The 23,927-nt window shown below is 38.5% G+C and overlaps 1 protein-coding gene across 1 annotated transcript; it reads right to left on the bottom strand.

Annotated features, from left to right (window-relative positions):
- Positions 1–1,264: 1,264 nt before the first annotated feature.
- LOC116521839 (vomeronasal type-2 receptor 26-like) lies at positions 1,265–20,151 on the bottom strand. Its single transcript, XM_032236489.1, has 6 exons — positions 19,894–20,151; positions 14,942–14,979; positions 13,418–13,709; positions 5,850–6,065; positions 4,304–4,430; positions 1,265–2,166 (listed from the first exon to the last, which is right to left on the bottom strand). The coding sequence occupies exons 1-6, from the start codon at positions 20,149–20,151 to the stop codon at positions 1,265–1,267; spliced, it is 1,833 nt and encodes a 610-aa protein (XP_032092380.1).
- Between the last annotated feature and the right edge of the window lie 3,776 nt (positions 20,152–23,927).

Here is a 23,927-nt window from a genome sequence, read left to right as displayed (position 1 = left end):
AGAATCCTAAAAATCGAAGAGGAAAATGACCATAAAGAAATTAAATTTGCTGATATTTATGGTGATTGGTTTGTTTCTGAAAATGGAAAGAGTGGAATACTGAAAGAGGAATTAAATGGAGGGGAACTCTACCCCAGATGGAAAGACACATAAGAAGAAAAAACAAAAGAATTTATGGATTTAAAGAGAGAAATTTTATTAGCAACATCATTGATAACATTACTGACAATTTAAGATAAGCTGATTAAGGAAACAGCTGATTAAGAAGGGCATCAAAATTACATGAGAGATTTTATAAGCAAGGAGTTTCTAAGAGGAGTCCATATAAACCTGATTAAGGAGATGATTAGAGGATGGACACCACAAATGGCAGAAGACATGAGACTGTTTTGCTACTGGAAAGATACAGGTTGATAGATGGAAGTGTATAATTTAAAACTAGTTAAACTTAGTGAAATTTAGTGACAATAGATATAGTTAAATAAATAATTGATAATGATAATAATGTATACAATGTGTAGTGTTATGATAATTATAATTGGATATGAATATTGAATTGTACCCATGAAAGGAAGATTAGAAATCCTTTTGGATTATATATACAGGTTAATAAAAAAGAACTAAGTTAGATTCAGTTAAGTCTTGATTATTAGGGGGGGAAATGTTATGATACAGGATATAGTCAAATAAAGGAGGGATAATGATTATATATATATATATATATATATATATATATATATATATATGTGTGTGTGTGTGTGTGTGTGTGTGTGTGTGTGTGTGTAAATGTATGTATGGGTACAACATAAGGAAACTGGATGTAAATTGTAAACAGTGATTTGGAAAGGAAGATTAGAAAAATTTGTTACTAAATATTATGGATGTTTAGCTAGACTAGGACATAAGGATTCAGTGTTATTGGAGGATTTTAGAAATAGTAAATGAAATGCCAGTATGTGGTTATGCATTAAACCTTGGTATATTTTATGATGAAGGATGTTTAAACAATTATAGTCAAATGAAAATGGAGGTATGATGATAGTAACATGTATAAATATCTGAATTAAAATACTTGAGTTAATATGAATTATGCTTGATGACTGTGGAAGAGATGCATGAAAGCCTTTTGTAACCAACTGATACACTTTCTACAGTATGTAAAGAAGGAAGATTTTATGTGTTGTGTTTGTTTTGAAAATAAAAAATAAAAAAAAATATTTAAAAAAGAGAGAAACTAGACTAAGTCAATAAACCTATCTAAAACTTATGTCTTTCTTCGAATAAGCTGTTCTCGATTATTCAGTTCGGGCGTTACCAAAATAATATAACACTTAGGGAAAAAGATGCAACTGAGTAACCCAGCACTGGAGGTCAAGATAGAGAAGATCTCCACAGCCACCATATATTTTCCTTTGGTGCACAAATAGGTTGGGATGAATGACAACCAAACACTGCAAAACACCAGCATGCTGAAGGTGATGAACTTGGCTTCATTAAAACTGTCTGGCAACTTCCTGGCTAGAAACGCCACAGTAAAACAGATAATAGCCAGAAAACCCATGTAGCTCAAACTGCAATAAAACATGGTAACTGAGCCTTCATTACATAAAATGATGACTTCTTCAATCATTGAGCGCACATCCATATCAGGGAATGGGGGGGAAATTGCCAGCCAGAGAACACAGATTCCTGCTTGAAATAAAGAGCAGGTGAACACAATGGAATAGGCCAGTCTTTTCCCCACCCATTTCCTCATCCTGGATCCTGGTTTGGTAGCCATGAAAGCCAAGACGACTGAAATCGTTTTTGCCAATATGCTAGAAAGGGAGACAGAAAAGACTAAACCAAAAGTGGTCTGCCGAAGAAAGCACGTTGCTTGATTGGGCCTTCCAATAAACAGCAAGGGACAGAGGAAACACAAGAGGAGGGTGTGGAGAAGGAGGTAGGTGAGACTTCGATTGTTGGCTTTCACAATGGCTGTATCGCGATGCTTCAGGAAGATGCCTAGGACCAGAACTGTGATCAGAGAAAGTAAAAGTGCTGAGAAAGTTGCAACGATAGCCAAAGGATCTTCAAAAGCGAGAAAGTTTGGAATTTTAGGAAGGCATCGATCCTGGAATTTGTTTGGATAGTGATCCTCCGGACAACCGAAGCATGTTTCTGTATCTGAAATCAACAAGCATAGAATTTGTCAGAAAGAATCACAATTCAAATCCTCTGATGTTACATGATCACAGAGACCCAGATGTATATTCATACAGTTAATATGATGCAGCAAAGCGGTCTTATATTAAATGGCTCAGAATGTTGCCCTATTATTTGTAGATAAAGCTTTATTTATTTCCTGCCTGGACTGAATGCATGGATAAGTTTGCAATTTGTCTTTTAACCAGAAGTGGTATTCTACTGGTTTGGACTGGTTCACCCAAACCAGTAGCAGAAATCACAGGTAGCCCTACCCATCAGCCCTGTCTCTATGGCATCTCATTTAGGCCCCTTTTTTTGCCAAAAGTGCATGCGTGCGTGCTCACATTTGCGAATCAGCAGGGAAGGTAAGTGTATACCACCCTGCTTTCAACCCTTTGCTTTTGAATATGTTGTAGATCCATCTCCCTATCTCATGGTTTAGGAACAAATCATTTAGATTAGCTAGGAAATTTCTTCAGATAGTTTTTTTAGTAGCTCTCGGCAATTACTGCTGTTTAAATGTTCACATAATGTGCCTTGAAATGGACAAAAAGTTGCTTTGCTTGAGGCTCACAAAAGCAATTTTCAATTAATCATACAACCAACTTCATTCTTCCAGAATACATCTGCAACCTTACGGAATGAATCTTCACTTCTGTCTCCTTTTAGCTATTAAGACTGCATTTATTACACTCTCTCCTAATTTATTCATTCTTGATTCTAAGCCTAGCGATGGTGAACCTTTTTTGGCTCGTGTGCCATAGGGGAGGAATATGGGGGGTCATGTGCAGGCGTACTGCACCCATAATGCAACACGTGACACCCCCAGTGCGCATGTATGCATGAGATGCACTCCCCCCATTTTCCCATGCTTTTTTTGCCCTCCCCAGGCTCCAGAGGCTTTATAGAAGCCTGGAGAGGGCGAAAACAGCCTCCTCCGCCCCCTGGAGGGCCCCCGGAGGCTTCAGTGACCTTCAGGAGGCTTTCCTGAAGCCTCCAGAGGGCTTAAACTGACCCCCCCAAGAAAACTGGAAGTGACTTCTGGTTTGCTCATAGGGTCCTTTTTAGTCCTCCAGAGGCTTCAGGGAAACTTCTTGAAGGTCCCTGAAGCCTCTGGAGGGCTTAAACTGACCCTATGAGCAAACCAGAAGTTCATTCCTGAACTTTCTCTTTGCCCATAGGGCTGTTTTTTGCACCCTGGAGGCTTCAGGGAAGCTCCTGAAGTCTCTGGAGGGCCTCCAGGGGGCAGGGGAGGCTCTTTTTGCCCTTCCCAGGCTCCTATACAGCCTCTGGAGCCTGGGGAAGGTGGAAAATGGCTTTAAAAAGGCTGAATTCAGCTGGCCAGTATGCCCATGCATGCTAGTCAGCTGACGGGGCAAAGCCTTGCGTGCCCTGACAAATGGTTTCCTGTGCCACCTGTGGCACGTGTGCCATACGTTTGCCATCCCGGTTCTAAGCTATTAAATTCACTGTCTCCAGATTATTTTGTTCTATTGTTTTCCAGATTAATTATGAAATGAACTATTATGAAGTATTAATTGTGAAGTTAAAAGATAGAGGTAAAGGTTCCCCTTGTACATTTGTGCTAGTAATTCCTGATTTTCAAACTGAAGAGCCAGCACTGTCCGAAGACATCTCCGTGGTCATGTGGCCAACATGACTAAATGCCGAAGGTGCATGGAATGCTGTTACCTTCCTACCAAAGGTGGTTCCTATTTTTCTACTTGCATTTTTAAATGCTTTCGAACTAGGTTGGCAGAAGCTGGGACAAGTAACAGGAGCTCATTCTGTTATGTGATGCTAGGGATTCCAGCCACCAACTGCCGGCCTTTCTGATCGACAAGCTCAGCATCTTAGCCATTGATCCACCATGTCCCTTATGAACTGTGAGGTTAAGTTAGCTTAAAAACAGTGATTCTAATAGTCAAATGCCAATGGAGAAATATTAGAAGATCAACAACTGAGTTCTCTAACTAAATAAACATTTATAAAAGAAAAGTTGCATTCCAGCTCATTTAATTTTTGAAAATATTTTATATGCATACTGACTCTGCAGAAGGGTTTCTTACATTTTTGTCCTGAACCACTTTCTATAACTTTGTACAATGGGTCCTACCTTCTTGGTTTGAGAACATCCCTTCTGGACACCGAGCACAATCATAGCAGCAAAATTTCTCTCCCTCCTTCTTTTTCTTACTGTAGCCAAGGTGGCACTTTTCATTACACAGGGAAAGAGGTGGCACCTATCCAAAAATATAGAAGTGGTTCTAGTATTCAGGATATCCTTGGAGAATGGGTTCTCACATTTGGTGCTTCACTCAATGTATTTCGAGGAATCATCTATTATGTGTTTCCAGACAAAGAAACTGTATCTTTTCAATGAAGATTTTCATACTGTGTTTCCTCAAAAATAAGACAGGGTCTTATTTTTTTTGACTCCTGAAATAAGCACTTGGCCTTATTTTCAGGGAGGTCTTATTATTTTTGAAGTGCAGGAAGCAGCAAGCGTGTCACCTCTTGGCTGCTGCTGTGTTGCAATATTATCAGGGAGGGCTTATTTTCGGAGGAGGGCTTATTTTAGTGCATGGGCTCAAAAGCCCAATTGGGCCTGTTATCCAGAGAGGTCTTATTTTCAGAGAAACAGGATACTTAGAATGATGGATGTTTCAACTAAGATAGCACAAAATAAAATAACCCACTGATTTAATTTTTTTTCAGATTGCTAAACACACACATAGATATCCAATTGGTTTTATTACTTGCATATGTTTGATTGAAGCAACCCAGTGTTTTTACCCAAAGGGGCTGTTCTGAAAAGCAACTGGAATTTCCTGGTGTTTTCCTCAAAAATCTTTCTCTTTTCCTCCAAAGAAGTTTCCTCAGAAAGAAGTTTCCTCAGAAGCGAAAGGTTTTCAAGGTAAAAAACCAAGAAAGTCCAAAGGTGCATTTTGGAAAAGCACCTTTGGCGCAACCACGATCTGGATAATTGAGAATCTCTATAGACATTCAGTGAATTAACACAACATGATAAATTAAATCCAAATTAAATTGGGGTTCTGCTTGTTCTAGAACATGGTCATTATATGAGCATGTGTCATGAAATAGGCTATTGCATTAAGTCATGATATTGGTTCATCTATTTGGGCATAATGTATGAATGTAGGAAGTTTATTAACCCCAGTTTGGAATTTACTGTCTTCTGTGTAGTAAGAGAATCCATGTTTCTAGTTGTCAGGATAGTGATTTAAGAGCTGACCAGCTGCTGCAATGCTGCAATGATGTAATGATGGAAATGAGTTAGCAAGATTTTTGGCTGTTATCCCTTTAAGAACTTGTATAATAATAAGAGGCCCTATTAGGGTATCTCTCTCTCGTCGTGTGTTTTTCCCTGCTGTAATTACTGATTGTTTGACTTCTGCTTATAGTACATGCATATATGTGTATGTATATATTCTTTTGTAGATAAAACCTCTGTTTACTGTTATTGTAGTAAAGCTTTTCACACTCTGACACTAGTTCAACTGGTTTTCTGGTTTCTTTATAGGAGGAACTATCTGTGGGGTCAAAAATATCTTCTCTGGACCAGGAATCATTGTCCTGATCTACTAGCATCATTGGAAGTGAATATTGTTCTTTCGAAAACATTTCTGTTATTTTCCCACCTGGGTGAAATCTCTCTCCCATTCAATTTTGTCTTCATCAATAGTAAATCCTTTGTGAGGATCCAACCTTCCAACCTGGACCTTGATATAGGAATTATTAGAAAAAGTGACCAAGTTTGTAATATCAAATCCACCTGCCAATTCTCCATGCTCATTAAATGCGATTTCATCTCCAGCACTGTTGTTGAATGAAATCCTCTGAAGAAATGAATGAAGCTGCATATAAGAAGGAAAAATAATGTAACAGGCTGTAAAGGATTTCAATGTCTTCTCTCTCTTTAATCATTTTAATGATTAAAATAGCAAATGTTTACTTGGATTCTGAGAAAAATAGGATTATTCCTGTAAAAGAAAGAGCAATAGTAACACCATATTTACCCTCTATATAACCTAAGAATTCAGCTGGAAGAGATTATGTAAGGAATTGCATGCAAATGTTAATCGTAAGGAAATAACAAAGCTATAAAAGACTATAATTACATTAGCAAAGGAAGCCAGCTCTCATGATACAATTAATAGTATAATTGTTATCAGGATGTAGGGGATATAATTTTTGGGAAGACTGTGCACCCAAAATCATCTGACCAATGGTGATGGAGGGGCAGTGATAGGGGAGGGGTTTGGGGAATTTTATTTAAATCATGTACTTCTTTGTATCATTGCTCTTCTGTGACTTCACTCCACCTACATGAGTGCAGGGAGGCAACTTTTGCAAAAGTTCAAATAAAGCTCTAGATCAGTGTTTCTCAACCTTGGCAACTTGAAGATGTCTGGACTTCACCTCCCAGAATTCCCCAGCCAGCATTTGCGTGAAGTCCAGACATCTTCAAGTTGCCAAGGTTGAGAAACACTGCTCTAGATTGTTCACAGTGTCTCCTGTTGATTCAAACTGAGAAATTTAAATCTCATAGATTCTATTTTTTTTCTTTAAATCACAAAACTATATCTGTAACTGCTTCAGCCCTGCTTCACTTCACTTTGATGGCAGCCTGCCAGTGGTGGGATTCAGCCAGTTCTCACCACTTCAGGAGAACCGGTTGTTAGGTTTCTGAACAGTTTGGTGAACTGGTTGTTGGAAGAAATCATTAGGGCAGAGAACCGGTTGTTAAATTATTTGAATCCCACTACTGCTGAGACTGACCTATATTGTTGGGAGGGGAAATGGGAAGCTAGGGAAGGGAATGACAGGAAGCAGAGGTGCCACCCAGAGACAACAGTTAAAAGATCCAAGGATATGGCTATTTGAGAGACTGCCTTCTGCCAATTACCTCCCTGCGTCCCATCAGATCGCATAGAGCTGGCCTCCTCCGTATTCCATCCACCAGTCAGTGCCGACTGGCGACTACTCGGAGGAGAGCCTTCTCTGTTGTGGCTCCGACGCTATGGAATAATCTCCCCGTGGAGATCCGTACCCTCACCACCGTCCAGGCCTTCCGCACAGCCCTCAAGATCTGGCTAGCCCGTCAGGCCTGGGGATAAGTTTTACTTTCGCCCCTCCCGAATGTCGAGTGAATGTTGTGTTTTACTGTTTAATTTTTTTGTATTTGTCCTACACTCCCTTTCCCCTTTTATTGTAAGCTGCCCTGAGTCCCCTCAGGGAAAAGGGCGGCCTATAAATGTATAATAATAAATAAATAAATAAATAAATAAATATAATGGGAATGGAATGAGAAACACCCATCCAAAGATGCACCAAAAAGTGAAACTCTTACCAAAATACCTAATTTGAATCTTATTGGCCATCACCAAGATGACCAAGTGGGGAGGGCCTGGGAGAAGGGAAACTAGTGGACTAATTGGGAAATCCTTGGATCTGGCTGTGCTGTGCTTAACTACTTGACATCAGTGAAATTATACCTTTCACTACAAATGGCATTGAGGTCTTTCTTTCTGAATACCCAAGCTGCTACAGGTCTGACACTTTGTTAGGCCATGTCTTTACAAACTTTTCGTGGAATAATGTATAACTCACTTAAAAACAAGCTAAAATGTACCCAAACATGAAGCCGACCTGCTGGAAGTGTAAAAAAGTACAAGGGACCTATTATCACATATGGTGGACCTGCCCGGAAACACAAAAATATTGGACAAAAATTTGGAAATGGGTGCAAGAAATTACAGGAGAACAGTTAAAATACAAACCCGAAATCTTTCTACTGGGAATAATCAAAGGGAAATATACAAAGAAAATTAAGTACATATTAACACATATGTTAACTACAGCTAGAATAGCATTTGTCCAATGCTGGAAACAAAATAATACCCCCTCGGACGAATTAGTGATTAAAAAAACTTTGGATTGTGCAGAGATGGACAAATTAACACTGAAATTAAAAGATAAAGAAGAGTCGGAATAATATGAAATTTGGAACAATTGGTACAAATGGCTGCAAAACAAGAATAAAATTAATTAAGCCAAAAAACTATATATAAATATATATAGAACTGTGTATAAAGGTGTGTAAATATAGAAGTGAAATATTATATACATGTACAGGTATGATGACATAACAATGTTAATGTAATGACTGTAAGATGTTGTAGAAGGGAAAAAATAAAAAAAATCTGCTAAAAAAAACAAGCTAGGGAAAATATGTAATTTTGGGGATTCTTTTTATCTGTTTAATAATAGCTCGACTTTTGATTATGTGATCTAGAAGAAAAAACTTGGAGAGCATAAAATAAAACTCCTGGTCACATTCTGAGCTGCTATTGATACTCCTCCCACCCCTGATATAGAATCCTTATTCTCCATTGTATCATTTTCTTCCAAGCATATTTGATTGGAAAAAAGGTGAAAAGAATTCCCCATTTTCTTCTATAAGGGTGTGGGTTGATGATTACTTGAGGAATTATAGTTCACAACAGAATTATTCACCATTTCTTTGCCCTATTTAAAAATCTTCCCAATAAAAAAAACAGTTCCTTAAATTATGCAATGAAAACCATTCAAGGCATTAAACAAATTGATATACCTGTATTGTTAATATAAAGTGTGCTTTGGTTTCTAGAAATAATCAAAGACATCCTAATCAGAGATTGACTTGTATAAAAGAAGGTAAAGACTTTCTCAAGTTGAGACCAACACACAATGAAAAGGACTAGGGGTGACATGATTCTAGCATTCCATTATCTAAAGGGCTGCCAAAAGTTTCATGTCTAAAACCAGTCTTGAAATATTGCATTCAGCTTTGCTTGCCACAAAATAAAAAAAAGATGTTGAATTTCTAAAAAGAGCACAGGGAAGAATAATAAAGATAACAGGGAATTGGCGGCTAAAACATATGAAGAACATTTAGAGGGATTGGGTATGTCTAGTCTAATGAAGAGAAGGACCAGGAGTGACATGATAGCAATCTTCCAATATCAAGGGGACTGCCACACACAAAAGGTGGGTCATCCTATTCTCCAAACCACCTTAGAGCAGGACAGGAAGCAATGGAAACTAATCCTAGAAGTAAAAATAATTTTCCTGACAGATCAATCATTGGCATGACTTGCCTCCAGAAGTTGTGGGGGGCTCCCATACTGGAGGTTTTAAAGAAAAAAATTGGACAACCATTTAGCCAAAATGTTACAGGGTTTCCTGCTTCATCAGAGAGTTGGACTAGAAGACTTCCAAGGTCCTTTCCAACCCTGTCATTCTGTTATTCACAAGTCCATGCGGGCTTCTGGTAACACTATGGAGGTCTTTTGCCTTTCAAAATCTACCTTATAATTTGTGGGTCTTCTGGTGATCTCCCAATAAAAGCATCAAATGGATGTGATCCCGCCTAGCATCCAAGAACAGAAAAGGTCAGGTGGATCTTGTCAATATTTTTAAACATTAGGTTTTTGTCATTCAAGTGATATTACCTGCCAAGGTTGCACATTCTGCGGTGAAAGTCTGCCTGTATGGTCCCATGGTCTGTGGTTGACTCTGGTTGAGTCCATTTCATGTAAGGCATGCGCCAATGCATAGACAGCATTATAGATACTATAACTGTGACCGAGCATCCTCATTTCAAAGAATGGGGCAGGAAGATCCTTTAAGGTTTCCTTTCCACTACATGGCCTAAAGGCGAGATTTATCACATTCATTTCGGAAAGGAAACAGTTGAATGCTTGTGGCCAGAATTCATAGATAAAACCATCTTTTTCTTCCGAAAAGGGATTTATAGTCTCAAGAAAGTGTTGAAAACCTTGAATTTGCTTTGAGTGAATGTTGAAAGAAAGAGCTCCATGGAAGATCTGGGGTTTAACATCAAGAATCTTTTGAAAGTGAAATAAGGTGAAATCAATTTGGGCTGTAGTAACCCATACCCTTTTCGAACTGTCCTTCTTTCCCCATGAAAATATATATTGCATGGTCTGAGTTGTTTGTATAGCAACTGTCAACCAAGTAATGGATGCAGTTTCTCCATGAACGATGACAACTTTTGCTGTACTGAACATAAAATTCTTCAAGATGTCCATTCTCTCCATGATCATTGTATCGATTGCATCAAAAAAATAGATATGTTTGGTCAACCTTTCTGAGAAAGCTGGGCAGATTCCTTTCTGTAAAAGCATTTGCTCAACCGTCCGTAAGAAATACGTTCCACTCTCGTCATCTGTAGCCATAAGTCCCAACCACCGCCATTGGAAATACAGAACCAATTGAACAAGTCCTTGGTACTGAAGTAATTCACTGGGAACCATGCGGAGAAAAGGAGCAGAATGGATCAGATCGTTGGGTGCTGGTTCAAATGAGCCATATGAAATCTAAAAAATAAATAAATAAATAAAAGGGGAAAATTTCAGAGTTGAAACAGGGATTCTAGTTTTCCCCCCCGCCCACCAGGAATAATTGCTTCATTGATTGATTGAAGGACATCTTTCCTTATTCAGAAATGCTAGCACAAACCTGTCAATTCTCAGTTATCCAGACAAAAGTATTTGAAGTTTGAATCATGGCAACTGGACATCTTTATTGTTTAGCTCAGTGGTAATCAACCTGGTCCCTACCGTCCACTAGTGGGCGTTACAGCTTTTATGATGGGCGGTAGGGATTTTGTCCGATACTGAAGCACTTTCCTTTTTTTAAATTTAATTGACTTTTTATAAAAAAATCATAGCATTATTTAAAAACATTTTCATTAGGTTTTCATAAAATCACCATTACTGTGGAACTGGTGGGCGGTTAGAAAATTTTACTACTAACAGAGATACAAAAGTGGGCGGTAGGTATAAAAAGGTTGACTACTCCTGGTTTAGCTAGTCATTTTAGGGATGTGGTGGCTCAGTGGCTAAGACGCTGAGCTTGTCGATCAGAAGGTTGACAGTTCGACAGTTCAAATCCCTATTGTCGCCTAACGCAGTGAGTGCCCATTACTTGTCCTAGCTTCTGCCAACCTAGTAGCAGTTCGAAAGCATGTATGTATGTATCTCTCTCTCTGTATGTGTGTATGTGTGTGTGTGTGTGTGTGTGTGTGTGTGTATATATATATATGTATGTATGTATGTATGTATGTACACACACACACACACAAATACAACACAAATGTAACAAAAAGGCAACAGTAAAAATATTGGGTTTCTGTCTGGATGGTATCTATCTATCTATCTATCTATCTATCTATCTATCTATCTATCTATCTATCTATCTATCTATCTATCTATCTAGCTAGCTAGCTAGCTAGCTAGCTAGCTAGCTAGCTAGCTAGCTATATCTATCTATATCTATCTATATCTATCTATCTATATCTATCTATCTATATCTATCTATCTATATCTATCTCTATCTCTATCTCTATCTCTATCGCTATCTGTCTGTCTGTCTGTCTGTCTGTCTATCTATCTATCTGTATCTGTATCTGTATCTGTATCTGTATCTGTATCTGTATCTGTATCTGTATCGGTATCGGTATCGGTATCGGTATCGTATCGGTATTGGTATCGGTATAGGTTTAGGTTTAGGTTTAGGTTTAGGTTTTATTTAATTTGTATGCCGCCCTATTCCCGAGAGACTCAGGGTGGCATACAAATATATATATTGTATGCCACCCTGTTGTAAAATCTAATAGATACCTTTCACACTGGCTTGGCTGATAACGGATCAGAGCCTGTGGCCTAATGGCTAAGACATCTGCCTAATATGTAATATAGCCCAGGTTCAAATCCCAGTAAGGGTATGGCTAGCTGATGAGAGCTAAATAGCTTGAAATAGATCTATACTAGTCTCCCTTTATTTATTTATCAGCACAAATACAACATATGTAACAAAAAGGCAACAGTAAAAATATTGGGTTTCTGCCTGGATGGTCTCTTGTGACGAGCCGAAAGACAGTAAATGGAAGTAGTGATCTTCCTCCCATATTTGGGCATACCGGGGGTTGTAAAATCTTATATATATATATATATATATATATATATATGTACGTATGTGTATACATACATACATACATACATACATACATACATACATATATATATATATATATATATATATATATATATGATTTTTACAACCCCTGGTAAGCCCCAATTATGGGAGGAAGCTAACTGCTTCCATCATCTGTCAATCGGCTCGTCACAAGAGTCCATCACGACAGAAACCCAATATTTTTACTGTTGCCTTTGTTATATTTGTGTTTTATTTGTGCTGATAAATAAATAAAGGGAGACTAGTATAGATCTATTTCAAGCTATTTAGCTCTCATCAGCTAGCCATACCCTTACTGGGAATCGAACCTGGGCTGTATTACATATCAGGCAGTTATATTAGCCACTAAGCCACAGGATCTCTTCCTTTATCAGCTAGGCCAGGGAAATATGTATGTATTGTGTCACAACCCCTGGTATGCCCAAATATGGGAGGAAGCATACTGCTTCCTTTCTCTGTCTATTGGCTCATCACAAGAGACCATCCAGACAGAAACCCAATATTTTTACTGTTGCCTTTGTTACATTTGTGTTGCATTTGAGCTGATAAATAAATAAAGGGAGACTAGTATAGATCTATTTCAAGCTATTTAGCTCTCGTCAGCTAGCATATACACATATACATACATACAAATAAAAAATAAATAAATTTAAAAAATACAAGTAGAAAAATAGGGACCACCTTGGTGGGAAGGTAACAGTTCTCCATGTTCCTTCAGCATTTAGTCATGGCAGCCACATTACCATGGAGACATCTTTGGACAGTGCTGGCTCCTTGGCTTGGAAACAGAGATGAGCATTGCCCCCTAGAGTCAGGAATGACTAGCACATATGTGCGAGGGGAACCTTTACATTTACATTTCTTCTTAGGGTTGAGAGTGACTGGCCCAAGGTAATCCAACTAACTTCATTTCAAGACAGGATTAGAAATCCTGGCATTAGGTTTCTAGCCTGGGGTTTAATCCTTAAAACAAACTGGCTCCTAAATAGTCAAATTAGTCAGGTGCAATCTAAATCATCTGAATCTAGTGCAAACATTTATGAATATGATATTCAGCACTTTTTATTTTCCCCTTATCATGTCCCTCTCACCTAAAGGATCATTATAGTGGTGGTGTTGATGAAGGCGAAAGATTAATAAAAATGGAGAACTTCTCATATATTACCTGTGGAATCTTATAAAGGTGCAAGATATCTGCCATGCGTGAGGTTGTATCAGAACCAAATCCCCCAATAATTCCTATTGCATTTTTCTCACTGCCACATTTGTAGTTTGGCACGAACACTTGGGAAGTGAAGAGCAGGTCCAAAACGGTGCGGTAAGTCATCTTTGAATCAGAGTAACTGTCAAAGATGTGGAATCCGAGAGTAGCGTTGGGTAAAATCTTGGGATTATAATTGATCTCATCAATAGCAAAGACCAAAGCTAGAATATGCTGGTAGAACTTGGTCACCACTCTGGGAATGGAGGACATTTTTGTTAGATGATAGTTTTAAACAGCGCAAAAAAATCGGTACGTTTAGGACATAGTAATGTCATTTTGAATGGGAAACTGTATGTGCCTCACTATACCAAAGGAACACAATTTAAGTAAAATTAATCAAATTAGCATCCTCTTTGAAAATGTATTGTGATTATCTTGGAATAATGGATTCAGGTTTTCATGCTATAGCACGAAACCTGTTTTGATCAGTTTTTAACCAAAGTCATCGATTTCTCAGAGCTGTTCTCAGTAGAATGGAGTTGTCAAAAGAGAATTTTAATTCCACTTTTTTTTCTTGAAAATGGAAAGCAATGGATGAATAAACTTTTAATGAGTCAGACTGCTGATTATTCTATCTCAGTGTTGATACCCTGAAGTGTAGTCATCCAGGACTTACGCTCGTTTATTCAAATAATTTTGTTCCTAACTGGCAGAATGGCTAAACCCATTCCTAATAAATCATCTAGGTTTTACCAGGTAAAGGTTCCCCTCGCACATATGTGTTAGTCGTTCCTGACTCTAGGGGGTGGTGCTTATCTCAGTTTCAAAACCAAAGAGCCAGTGCTGTCTGAAGACATCTCCGTGGTCATGTGGCCGGCATGCCTAAATGCAAAAGGCACGCAGAACGCTGTTAGCTTCCCACCAAAGGTGGTTCCTATTTTTCTACTTGCATTTTTACATGCTTTCGAATTGGTAGGTTGGCAGAAGCTGGGACAAGTAACGGAAGCTCACTCGGTTACGCGGCACTAGGGATTCGAACCACCGAACTGCTGACCTTTCTGATCAACAAACTCAACATCTTAGCCACTTAGCCACCACGTCCCTGTTAATAAATCATCTACACAGGCTCAAATCTGTTTCCAAATCTAAAACAGTGTCACTTATATATGAATATAAGGACTAATAAAACACATATCAAAAGGCTCTGAAAAGTTACAAAAAAGAATCAGTATGGGGAGGGAGGAACAGAGCAAACAGAATTTGGATTATTGAGGACAACAGTTGAACTCACCACTTCTGATCTTTTGTAGAAGGGCTAATAAGAAGAAATTTAACCCCAGTGTATGTGGTCCTGATCATTAAGCATCTTATTATATGATGATTTTCCAATATACTTTACACCTCATTTTTTTCTATTTTCAGATCATGTATTCCTTAAAAAGTTCAAAATAAACTACTTTGTGTTATATCGCTTTATAAATGTACCTCTGGCATAATAAAGTCTGTTCTTCCAAGTTCTTCTTCTATAAATAGAAGGCTCAAAATCTATGCATTATAATTGGAAGTCAGGAAGGAGATATAGGGATCTATGCAGATTTTGTGTCATTGTGTCCTTTTGGAATAATATTCTTCTAAGTACTAAAGTAGGACACAGTGGCTCAGTGGCTAAGATGCTGAGCTTGTCAATCAGAAAGGTTGGCAGTTTGAATCCCTAGCGCCGTGTACCGGAATTAGCTCCTGTTACTTGTCCCAGCTTCCACCAACGTAACAGTTCAAAAGCATATAAAAATGCAAGTAGAAAAATTGGAACCAACTTTGTTGGGAAGGGAAAAGCGTTCTGTGTGCCTTTGGCATTTAGTCATGCCGGCCACATAATCACGGAGAGGTCTTCAGACAACACTGGCGCTTCAGCTTTAAAATGGAGATGAGCACTGCCCCCTAGAGTCAGGAATGACTAGCACATACAGTATGTGCAAGGGGAACCTGCCCCTTTTATGTACTAAAGTAGATCACAGCTGAATTTCCAAGTATTATGTTGATAATATGAGAAGGTTGTCTTCACAGTATAAAGCATTTATAAACATTTCACTTTATTCTCAACAAATGACTGCTATCCATATTGATCCATGCACCCATGCACCCATGCACCCATGCACCCATGCACCCATGCACCCATGCACCCATGCACCCATGCACCCATGCACCCATGCATCCATGCACCCATGCACCCATGCACCCATGCACCCATGCATCCATCCGTCTTCTTTTTTTGAAAAGTTTTATTATTTAAATTAATCAAAAACACACAAAAAAGAATCATCTTTCGTTACATCTTGTAGAAAGCGTGTTGATTGGTTACAAATACATTTCGTGTTAGTGATAGTAAAATACATAAATTTTAAAATGTACAATTCAATTTGAATTAAGTATATGTAATGATTGTGGAAGAAATGCACGAAATGCATTTGTAACCAATCGACACACTTTCTACAAGATGCAACAAAAGATGATTCTTTTTTTGTGTGTTTTTGATTAATGAAAGCATCTATCCATCTTCTATTGATAATATGAGAAGGTTACCCCACTGTGAAGTTTGAACATTTCATTTTATTCTCAAATGACTGATATCTATATCCATCCATCCATCCATCCATCCATCCATCCATCCATCCTATTAGAATTAAATACTTTGCAAACAATCAAATAAACATTAAAAAGAAAAAGTATATGCTAGTGTGTACACTGGGGGTGATAAAAAAACCTCTTACATTGGGATGCTAAGTGACTCCTGAGAAGGGTGTTTGTTGAACAAAATATTGAAGAAAACATAATGGATATGAGACACTATCCCACCAATGAGGAAATCACCTGGTTCATACCATTCATGTGGGATATAGAGAGGATCTTGTCCATGGCATGAAAAGGCATGTAACTTGTTCACCACATTGGGGAGAAAGAGGAGAAGAAACAGAGCCAGCATCACTCTCATTCTGATGACAATGTTCCCTCTGGACATTAATCCTTCCATTTGTCTCTACTACATTATCGCAACTGTTGGCCAGATTTCAATTTGAGTGAATAGATGACCGAGAGCTTTGTTTCCCAAAGCACCTTGCATTCTCTCTATCAGAATATCTTGCCTTCAGAAATTGTGGGTCCTCCATCACTGGAGGCTTTTAAGAAGAGCCACCTGTCTGGAATGGTACAGAGTCTCCTGCTTGAGCAGGGGGTTAAACTAAAAGACTTCCAAGGTCCCTTCCAACTCTGATATTGTATGTTCGATGTTCTTTCTGTCCCTCAAATTACAAAAGAGAACCAACTGAGAATCAATATTTGAAATCTGATTTGTGCATTATGAGAGAGAAGCTGGTAAAAATAACAGAACCTTCCTATTCTCCTGTCTATTGAGAAAATGCCAGGGTGAATATAAAACATTTGATTTAGTTGATTCCTCTTCTAGAAAGCCTTTGGAGGTTTTAGCACTGAGGAATATTATAGTGATTTTTGATAGTTATATGGAACTGTTGAAGCATTCGTTGCATAAATTCTATTGGGACTTGAAAGCCCTACAGGCTGTTAAGTACACCGATCAATTCTGAAAGTCCAAAATGAACAACAGAAGTAATAAACAATTCAATGAAAGAATGAGGGGAGTCAACAGCTTCAGGCTTCCCCCTACTCTTCCAAAGTAAATGAAATAAAGACAAAAACCAAATCACCAGCTCAGAGATTGGCCAAGACAAACATTTCTACTCAAATTTGACTACTTAAAAATGAATGAAAGGAAGCAGTAGGGACAAATTTGACTCAAAGAACGTTTGATCTTACACACACACACACACACACACACACACACACACACAGACAAACATACCCCAGTGGTGGGTTTCAAAATTTTTTAGAACCTCTTCTGTAGGTGTGGCCTGCTTTGTGGGAATGGCTTGCCAGCCATGTGACTGAGTGGGAGTGGCTTGGCAGTCATGTGACTGGGTGGGCACGGCCAACTTATAAAATGTGGTGAAACTCACTTAACAACGCTCTTGCTTAGCAAACAAAATGTTGGCTCAGAAACTCTGGCATTTGAAGCACACAAGTCTTAAAGCTGTCAAGTTACGAGACCCTTGCACCCCTAACCCTTTAGGGAAAAAAACCCCAGGGGTGTTCAAACTTGACAGCTTTAAGACTTGTGGACTTCAACTCCCAGAATTCCTCCTCTTGCTCTTCATCTTGATGATGTGCGGATGGACGGGGGGAGGGAAGCTGGAACCGGTTCTAAACGGCACTGTAGATTTGTGGAACCTCTTCTATAGAAGAGGTTAGAACTGGCAGGAACCCACCCCTGACACACAGACACACACACGACAGATCTCCCCAAACTGGGTCCTTGAACTCAGTGGCTTTTATAAAACTATAAACAAACTATAACACTCATATTGCTTTCCTGTTATTTGGAATCATCAACTGGTTATCCATGTTATTAAAAAAAACACTTTTGATACAAACCCCCCACAGTTAAAAATAATGCTATGATAAAGCAGCATTCTGTTGTTCTGTTATTCCAATACCTGCTCAACTTACATCCCAAAAGAAAGTGAAAGAAAGTGAGAGGGATGGAGAAAAGCACAACACACCAAATACATAATTAAAAAAAAAAAGTGTCAGGTTCACGTGCCTGAAAGCAGTCTTGAATAAAACTGTAGTTTATTTGAAATAGTTGCTGGTTATTTATTTGTTTATGTATTGATTAATATGTAGGCAAGGGAAACAACTGATTATATGAATTGATGCCATCGTCAGCTCTGAGTGACTACATTGGGGTTTTCGGGGGGATTGGTCTCCAGCCTTCAGGTTTTCTATGGCACCCCTATCACCACTGTAATAGAGTCCATCCATCTTGCCGCTGGTTATCCTCTTCCTCGCTTTCGGAACAGAACTGAATAACTGAGTTGGAAGGGACCTCAGTGGTCTTCTAGGTCAAACCCAGCTTAGGCAGGAGAACCATTTTTTTAACCCATTTTTGACACATGGTTGTCTGGTCCTTTCTTAAAAGCCCCCCGTGTTGGCGCACCCCAGTGGTGGGATTCAGCCAGCTTGCATCTATTTGGGAGAACCGGTTGTTAACTTTCTGAGCAGTTCGCAGAACCGGTTGTTGGAAGAAATCTAATTTTGTTTTTTCTACTTTACAGGGCTAATCCTGTAAGGGAGGCAGGAAGGAAACAGTCTGGTGTTGTTTCTAGCCTAATCTTTATTGTCCTGTTTACAGAAACTGCCTCTCCGGTTAACCCTTCTTACATTGTAATAGCTAAAGCGAAGTGTCCATCGACCTGAGTGATGTTGAGTTGTCCATGCCCACACGGTCACATGAATACCAAGCCACGCCTACCCAGCTGGTCATTAGGGCAGAGAACCGGTTGTTAAATTATCCCACCACTGGCACATCCACAACTTCTGAAGTCGTTCCACTAGTTGACTGTCAGGAAGTTTCTCCTTAATTCCACATTGCTCCTCTCCTTGATTAGTTTCCATTCATTGTTTTTTTTTTTTGTCCTACTTTCTGGTGCTTTGGAAAATAGTGTGAGATAAAAACCCAATTATTAAATCCCCACAACACGGAGACAAGTCTGGTTCACAATTCAAAAAGGTTTATTTTACAGAAAAATAAAAAGCGTTTGCAAAGGCGGCCTCCAAATCTCTTCCCATGGATCTAGTACAAGGAGAGCAAAGAATAGCATTCAAACAATATATTTTATACACTCTACTCCTAAGAAACTCTCCCCCTCCTGCTCATCCATTTAAGTCATTTCTTTCATCATTCCATACTCCAAAGGGTCAACATGACATTTTCTTGAGAGGCCCCTGTCTCTTAATTGATTTTTTCTGGTGCCTTTCATCTGAGCAGATGGCTTCCTATCTAACTTGTATGTAGGCTCTGTAAATGGCTTGGAATAACAAAGGTTGTCTTATCCTGTTTACTGAACACATTTTGTGGTTAGCAAAAGCACAGTAACTTATTGCACATTGTAGGCAAGAATATAATGGCTTATATATTTAACATTGTAAAAGAATAAAAAAGTAACCTTTTAACATTTTATTAAAAAGTAACTTAATGTTATTTCCTTCAGTAGTGTCAATCCCGAATTTGGTTTGGATGTGGGATTGTTTGTATCCAACATGAATTCAGTTTGACACGGTTTGGAGCTGAGGGAGGATAGAGTCTTCAGTCATAACATCATAGCTAGCAGATGAGTCAAACACATTTCAATGGTTGGCTGAAATATGGTGGATTATTCAAAATATTCTTAAAAAGAGGATAAAGTTTACTCCTCAGTTATTCTTGTTAGTTATAATTACAGATTGTACAGTTATAGAGACTAACTTGATTATGAATTTAACAATGACAGCAAGATTGTTGGTGATGCAGTACTGGCGCAGCCTACCTGTGGAACCTTGTAAATATCCAAGATGTCACCCATTCTTGAGGCGACAGAGTAACGAAGTCTACCAATAACTCCAACTATATTTTCAGACAAGTGACATTTGTAATTGAGGACAAATCTCTGTGATTTGAAGAGCAGATTCAAAGTGGTTCGATACACCATGCGGGATGTATAGTAGCTGTCATAGATGTGGAAACCAAGAGTGATATTGTCCAAGAAACAGGGATTCTTATTTATCTCATGGATAGCATAGACCATGGCTAGCACATGTTGATAAAATTTACGCAGCACACTGCAAAGAAAGGGATTAATATTTTCATGTAATAATTCATTATTTGAAATATATAATGCCTGTATGCAGAAATGGAATCATAGCTTTTAAGAAGACATAAGGAAAATAAACAAAAAAATAAAGTATGGTCTTTTACTTTTCTGAGGTATTTAATCAATGTTCAATATCTTACAGAGTCATATTTATTATGTACCAAATTATATCTATTGCCCAATGTGGGCAATTCCTAGACATGCAATTGAAAATATGAATATAGCACAAAAACAGGATAGAACCACCTACAGACAACTTCTCACTTCCGAAAGGGGGGTTCTACAACTAAAATCTTTAGAGGTATTGAAAAAGGAGAAGGTAGTTCAAACATGGTTCCAGTATGGCCAATTACAGGCCAGGTGGAATATAGACCAAAAAACTGGTTTTATCCAAGTTGAGAATAATTTGTTTAAACAAATAAGAGATCAAAGTTTAATGCATATAAAGAGGATATATAATGTACTAATACAGATGGATTCGGAAACAGAATTAGTTAAAGATTGTATGATAAAGTGGGCTCAAAATATTGAAGAACCAATAATGTTGGACATATGGGAAAGAATATGGGAAAGAAATGTAAAATTCACACAAGCACAAAACCTGAGAGAAAATTTTTATAAGATGTTTTATAGATGGCACTTAGATCCTAGAAAGCTGGCTTCTATGTACCCAAATGTACAGCCTAAATGTTGGAGATGTGGTTCTCTCGATGCTACATATTTTCATATATGGTGGACTTGTCAAAAGATTAAGGCATTTTGGATAAAAGTGTGGTGGATTATGCAAAATATCTTTAAAAGAAGGATCTTTAAAAGAGAATTTCACCTGGTTGGTGCCATTCATGTGGGATATAGACAACTTCATGCTCAAGGCACATAGGATTGCATATTTTGCATACTATATGAGAGAGCTCAAGTAGTACCATCATTAACATTTTCATCTTTTAACAATATTTTTTTTGCTTTGGATAAAAAAGAAAAAAAAACTACAGTGGTGTTTTCTTGTGGCTGACTATTGATTTTGTGATATGCATCAGAGGTGGGTTCCTACCAGTTCGCACTAGTTTGGTAGAACCTGTTCGTCAAATCTATCGAACCGGTTAGAGGAGGTTCCACCAGTGGACCCGGAAAGCGGGCCACACGTACAGAAGAGGTTCCCAAAATTTTTGAAACCCACCACTGACACCACTGACACACACACATGCACACGTACACACACAGACAGACTCACAGAGAGAGAGACAGAGAAAGAGAAAGAAAGGAAGAAAGAAAGAAACAAAAAAAGAAAAAAAAGAAAGAAAAAGTGAGAGAGAGATGAAAGAAAAAAGGAAAAAGGGACAGAGAGACAAAAGGAAGGAAGAGAGAGAGAGAGAGAGAGAGAGAGAGAGAGAGAGAAAACACATGGCCGGCAAGCCACTCCCACCAGGTCACATGGCCAGCAAGCCACTCCCACAAAGGAGGCCACACCCACAGAGTAGGTTCAATTTTTTTTTGAAACCTACCACTGATGTGCATCTACCCAATATTTCCATCTTGTAAGATTCCCACGGTATGGAATCCTTTCAGCTCCCAGCAAGATAGACTTTGGTGAAAAATTGGCTTAAGTATAAAGTATGGAAAGTATCAATGTTCCATCTGACAGGCATCTACCTGTTTCTCATTCCTAATCTTGCTTTTAAGAGTACGGCAGGATTTATATAAATGTTTTTGGTGACTGCTGTTTTTCTTCTCTTTCTCTGTTAATGGCTTCTAGAAAAATCACAAGAGATTTCATTATGCTAACAAATGACAACGCTCCTGATAATTATGGACAAGATCATTATTACTGAGGGACTCTGCACAGCTGTGGATACATGAGGCAAATATAATCATAGTTTCTTACAGGGCAATAGCAATAGCAGTGGACTTATATACCGCTTCATAGGCCTTTCAGGCCTCTCTAAGCGGTTTACAGAGAGTCAGCATATTGCCCCCAACAATCTGGGTCCTCATTTTACCCACCTCGGAAGGATGGAAGGCTGAGTCAACCCTGAGCCGGTGAGATTTGAACCGCTGAACTGCTGATCTAGCAGTAGCCTGCAGTGCTGCTTTTAACCACTGCGCCACCTTGCCTTTGCCCAGAAATGGAAAAAGAAATTAATTCCAAGCGAAGATGAAATAATAAGAAAGGTTATGGATTGGGCTGAAATGGAAAATCTAACTAAAGAAATCCAGGGAAAAGAAGAATCAGAATTCTACCAGATAATGGGATAAATGGTATAGGTGGATGGAGGAAAGAAACAAAAATCAATGAAGGAATATAACAAAACTCAAAAAATAATAGTTATGAGTAAAATAAGAGGGTTAAGAATGGTGAAATCCAAATGAAATACAATAGAAGGGGAAATAATATAAGGTGAGAGATATCGATTGATAATTGCTATTAGAAAGAAGAGGAAGCTGTTCATATTGTGTAAATATGGTGTACATCTAAGTTTTGTTTGTGTGTATTTTACATGTTTGTTGATAAAAATCTTTTTAAAAAAATCATAATTTCTATGGGTAGTAGGATTGGAACAGCAGAATTATATATAAGATAGCCAGCCAAAATTATAAAAGTGTAGCTGCCATGATAGAACGATGCTTTACTATTTCACATAATCAGATACAGCTTTTTGCAACTTCTTGGATAAGTTGTCAGACCTGGAAGCCATCTTTTATATTGGGCTTTCAGGCCTGCTGTGGGAAAATGGGAGGGGAGGATTATGTGGAGTGTGAGAGATATAGTCAAAGTAACATTCCTTTCTCAGAGAGTCAAGGACACCTTGCCCTGCAGCTGCGATGATGTAATTGGAAGGCACCTCTAGTTTTGGATGGTGCTTGATTGGAACATGTGATGGACATGTGGATGCTTGACAGGCACTTGAACTTTCTTTTGTGGGGGGAAACCTGGAAACTTTCAGATTTGGGTTTTCCAAGATGTGCCAAGATGCCATATCTAATGTGGAACTGTGAGGAAACTCAAGCCTTGGAGTCTTCTTTTGTTGGGGGTATAACTTGGAACCCTGGCATAGGTAGCCAAATATTTAACCCTAGTTAAAATTAAATAAACGAATCCAAATTCGTAAGTAAGTAAGTCTGATCAGTTATTAAAAGGCTTTATTAAAAATTCTAATTTCCAGACATTGTGAGAAGAGAGCTTTGTTAGACCGCGAGGTGGAGCGGCGGGGGAATCAGAAGAGTATGGTACTTTTATTATTGATTATTATAACTTTTTATTAAAAGGCAAAATTTCCTTCACCAGATGGATAGAAGGGCTAGATTGACCTTAATTGGGATTCAATTATTTTATTATTGGTTCTGTGGGCATGGCTTGGTGGGCGTGGCTTGGTGGGCATGGGAAGGAAAGGATGCTGTAAAGTCTCCATCCCCGCCCTACTCCAGGGGAAGGATACTGCAAAATCCCCATTTCCTCCTGATCAGCTAGGACATGGGTGGCAGAGAATAGATGGGGGCAGTGCCAGTCAGAAGTGGTTCTCTGAAATACTCAAAATTTCCACTACTGGTTCTCCAGAACTGGTCAGAACCTGCTGAACACCACATCTGGATGAGACATTGGTAGGATGGCGAAAATAAGTAAGAAAGGCTGGCCTAGAAATGCATAAGAATAGGTAGAAAGTATTTATTTCTCAGATTGTATTCAGCTTTGCTGCATTATACAGGTACAGACT

The sequence above is a fragment of the Thamnophis elegans genome, chromosome Z (genome assembly GCF_009769535.1).
Source record: "Thamnophis elegans isolate rThaEle1 chromosome Z, rThaEle1.pri, whole genome shotgun sequence".
Classification (NCBI taxonomy): Eukaryota; Metazoa; Chordata; class Lepidosauria; order Squamata; family Colubridae; genus Thamnophis; species Thamnophis elegans.
Note: the sequence above shows the minus strand (reverse complement) of the source record. Positions and strands in the feature narration are given on the sequence as shown.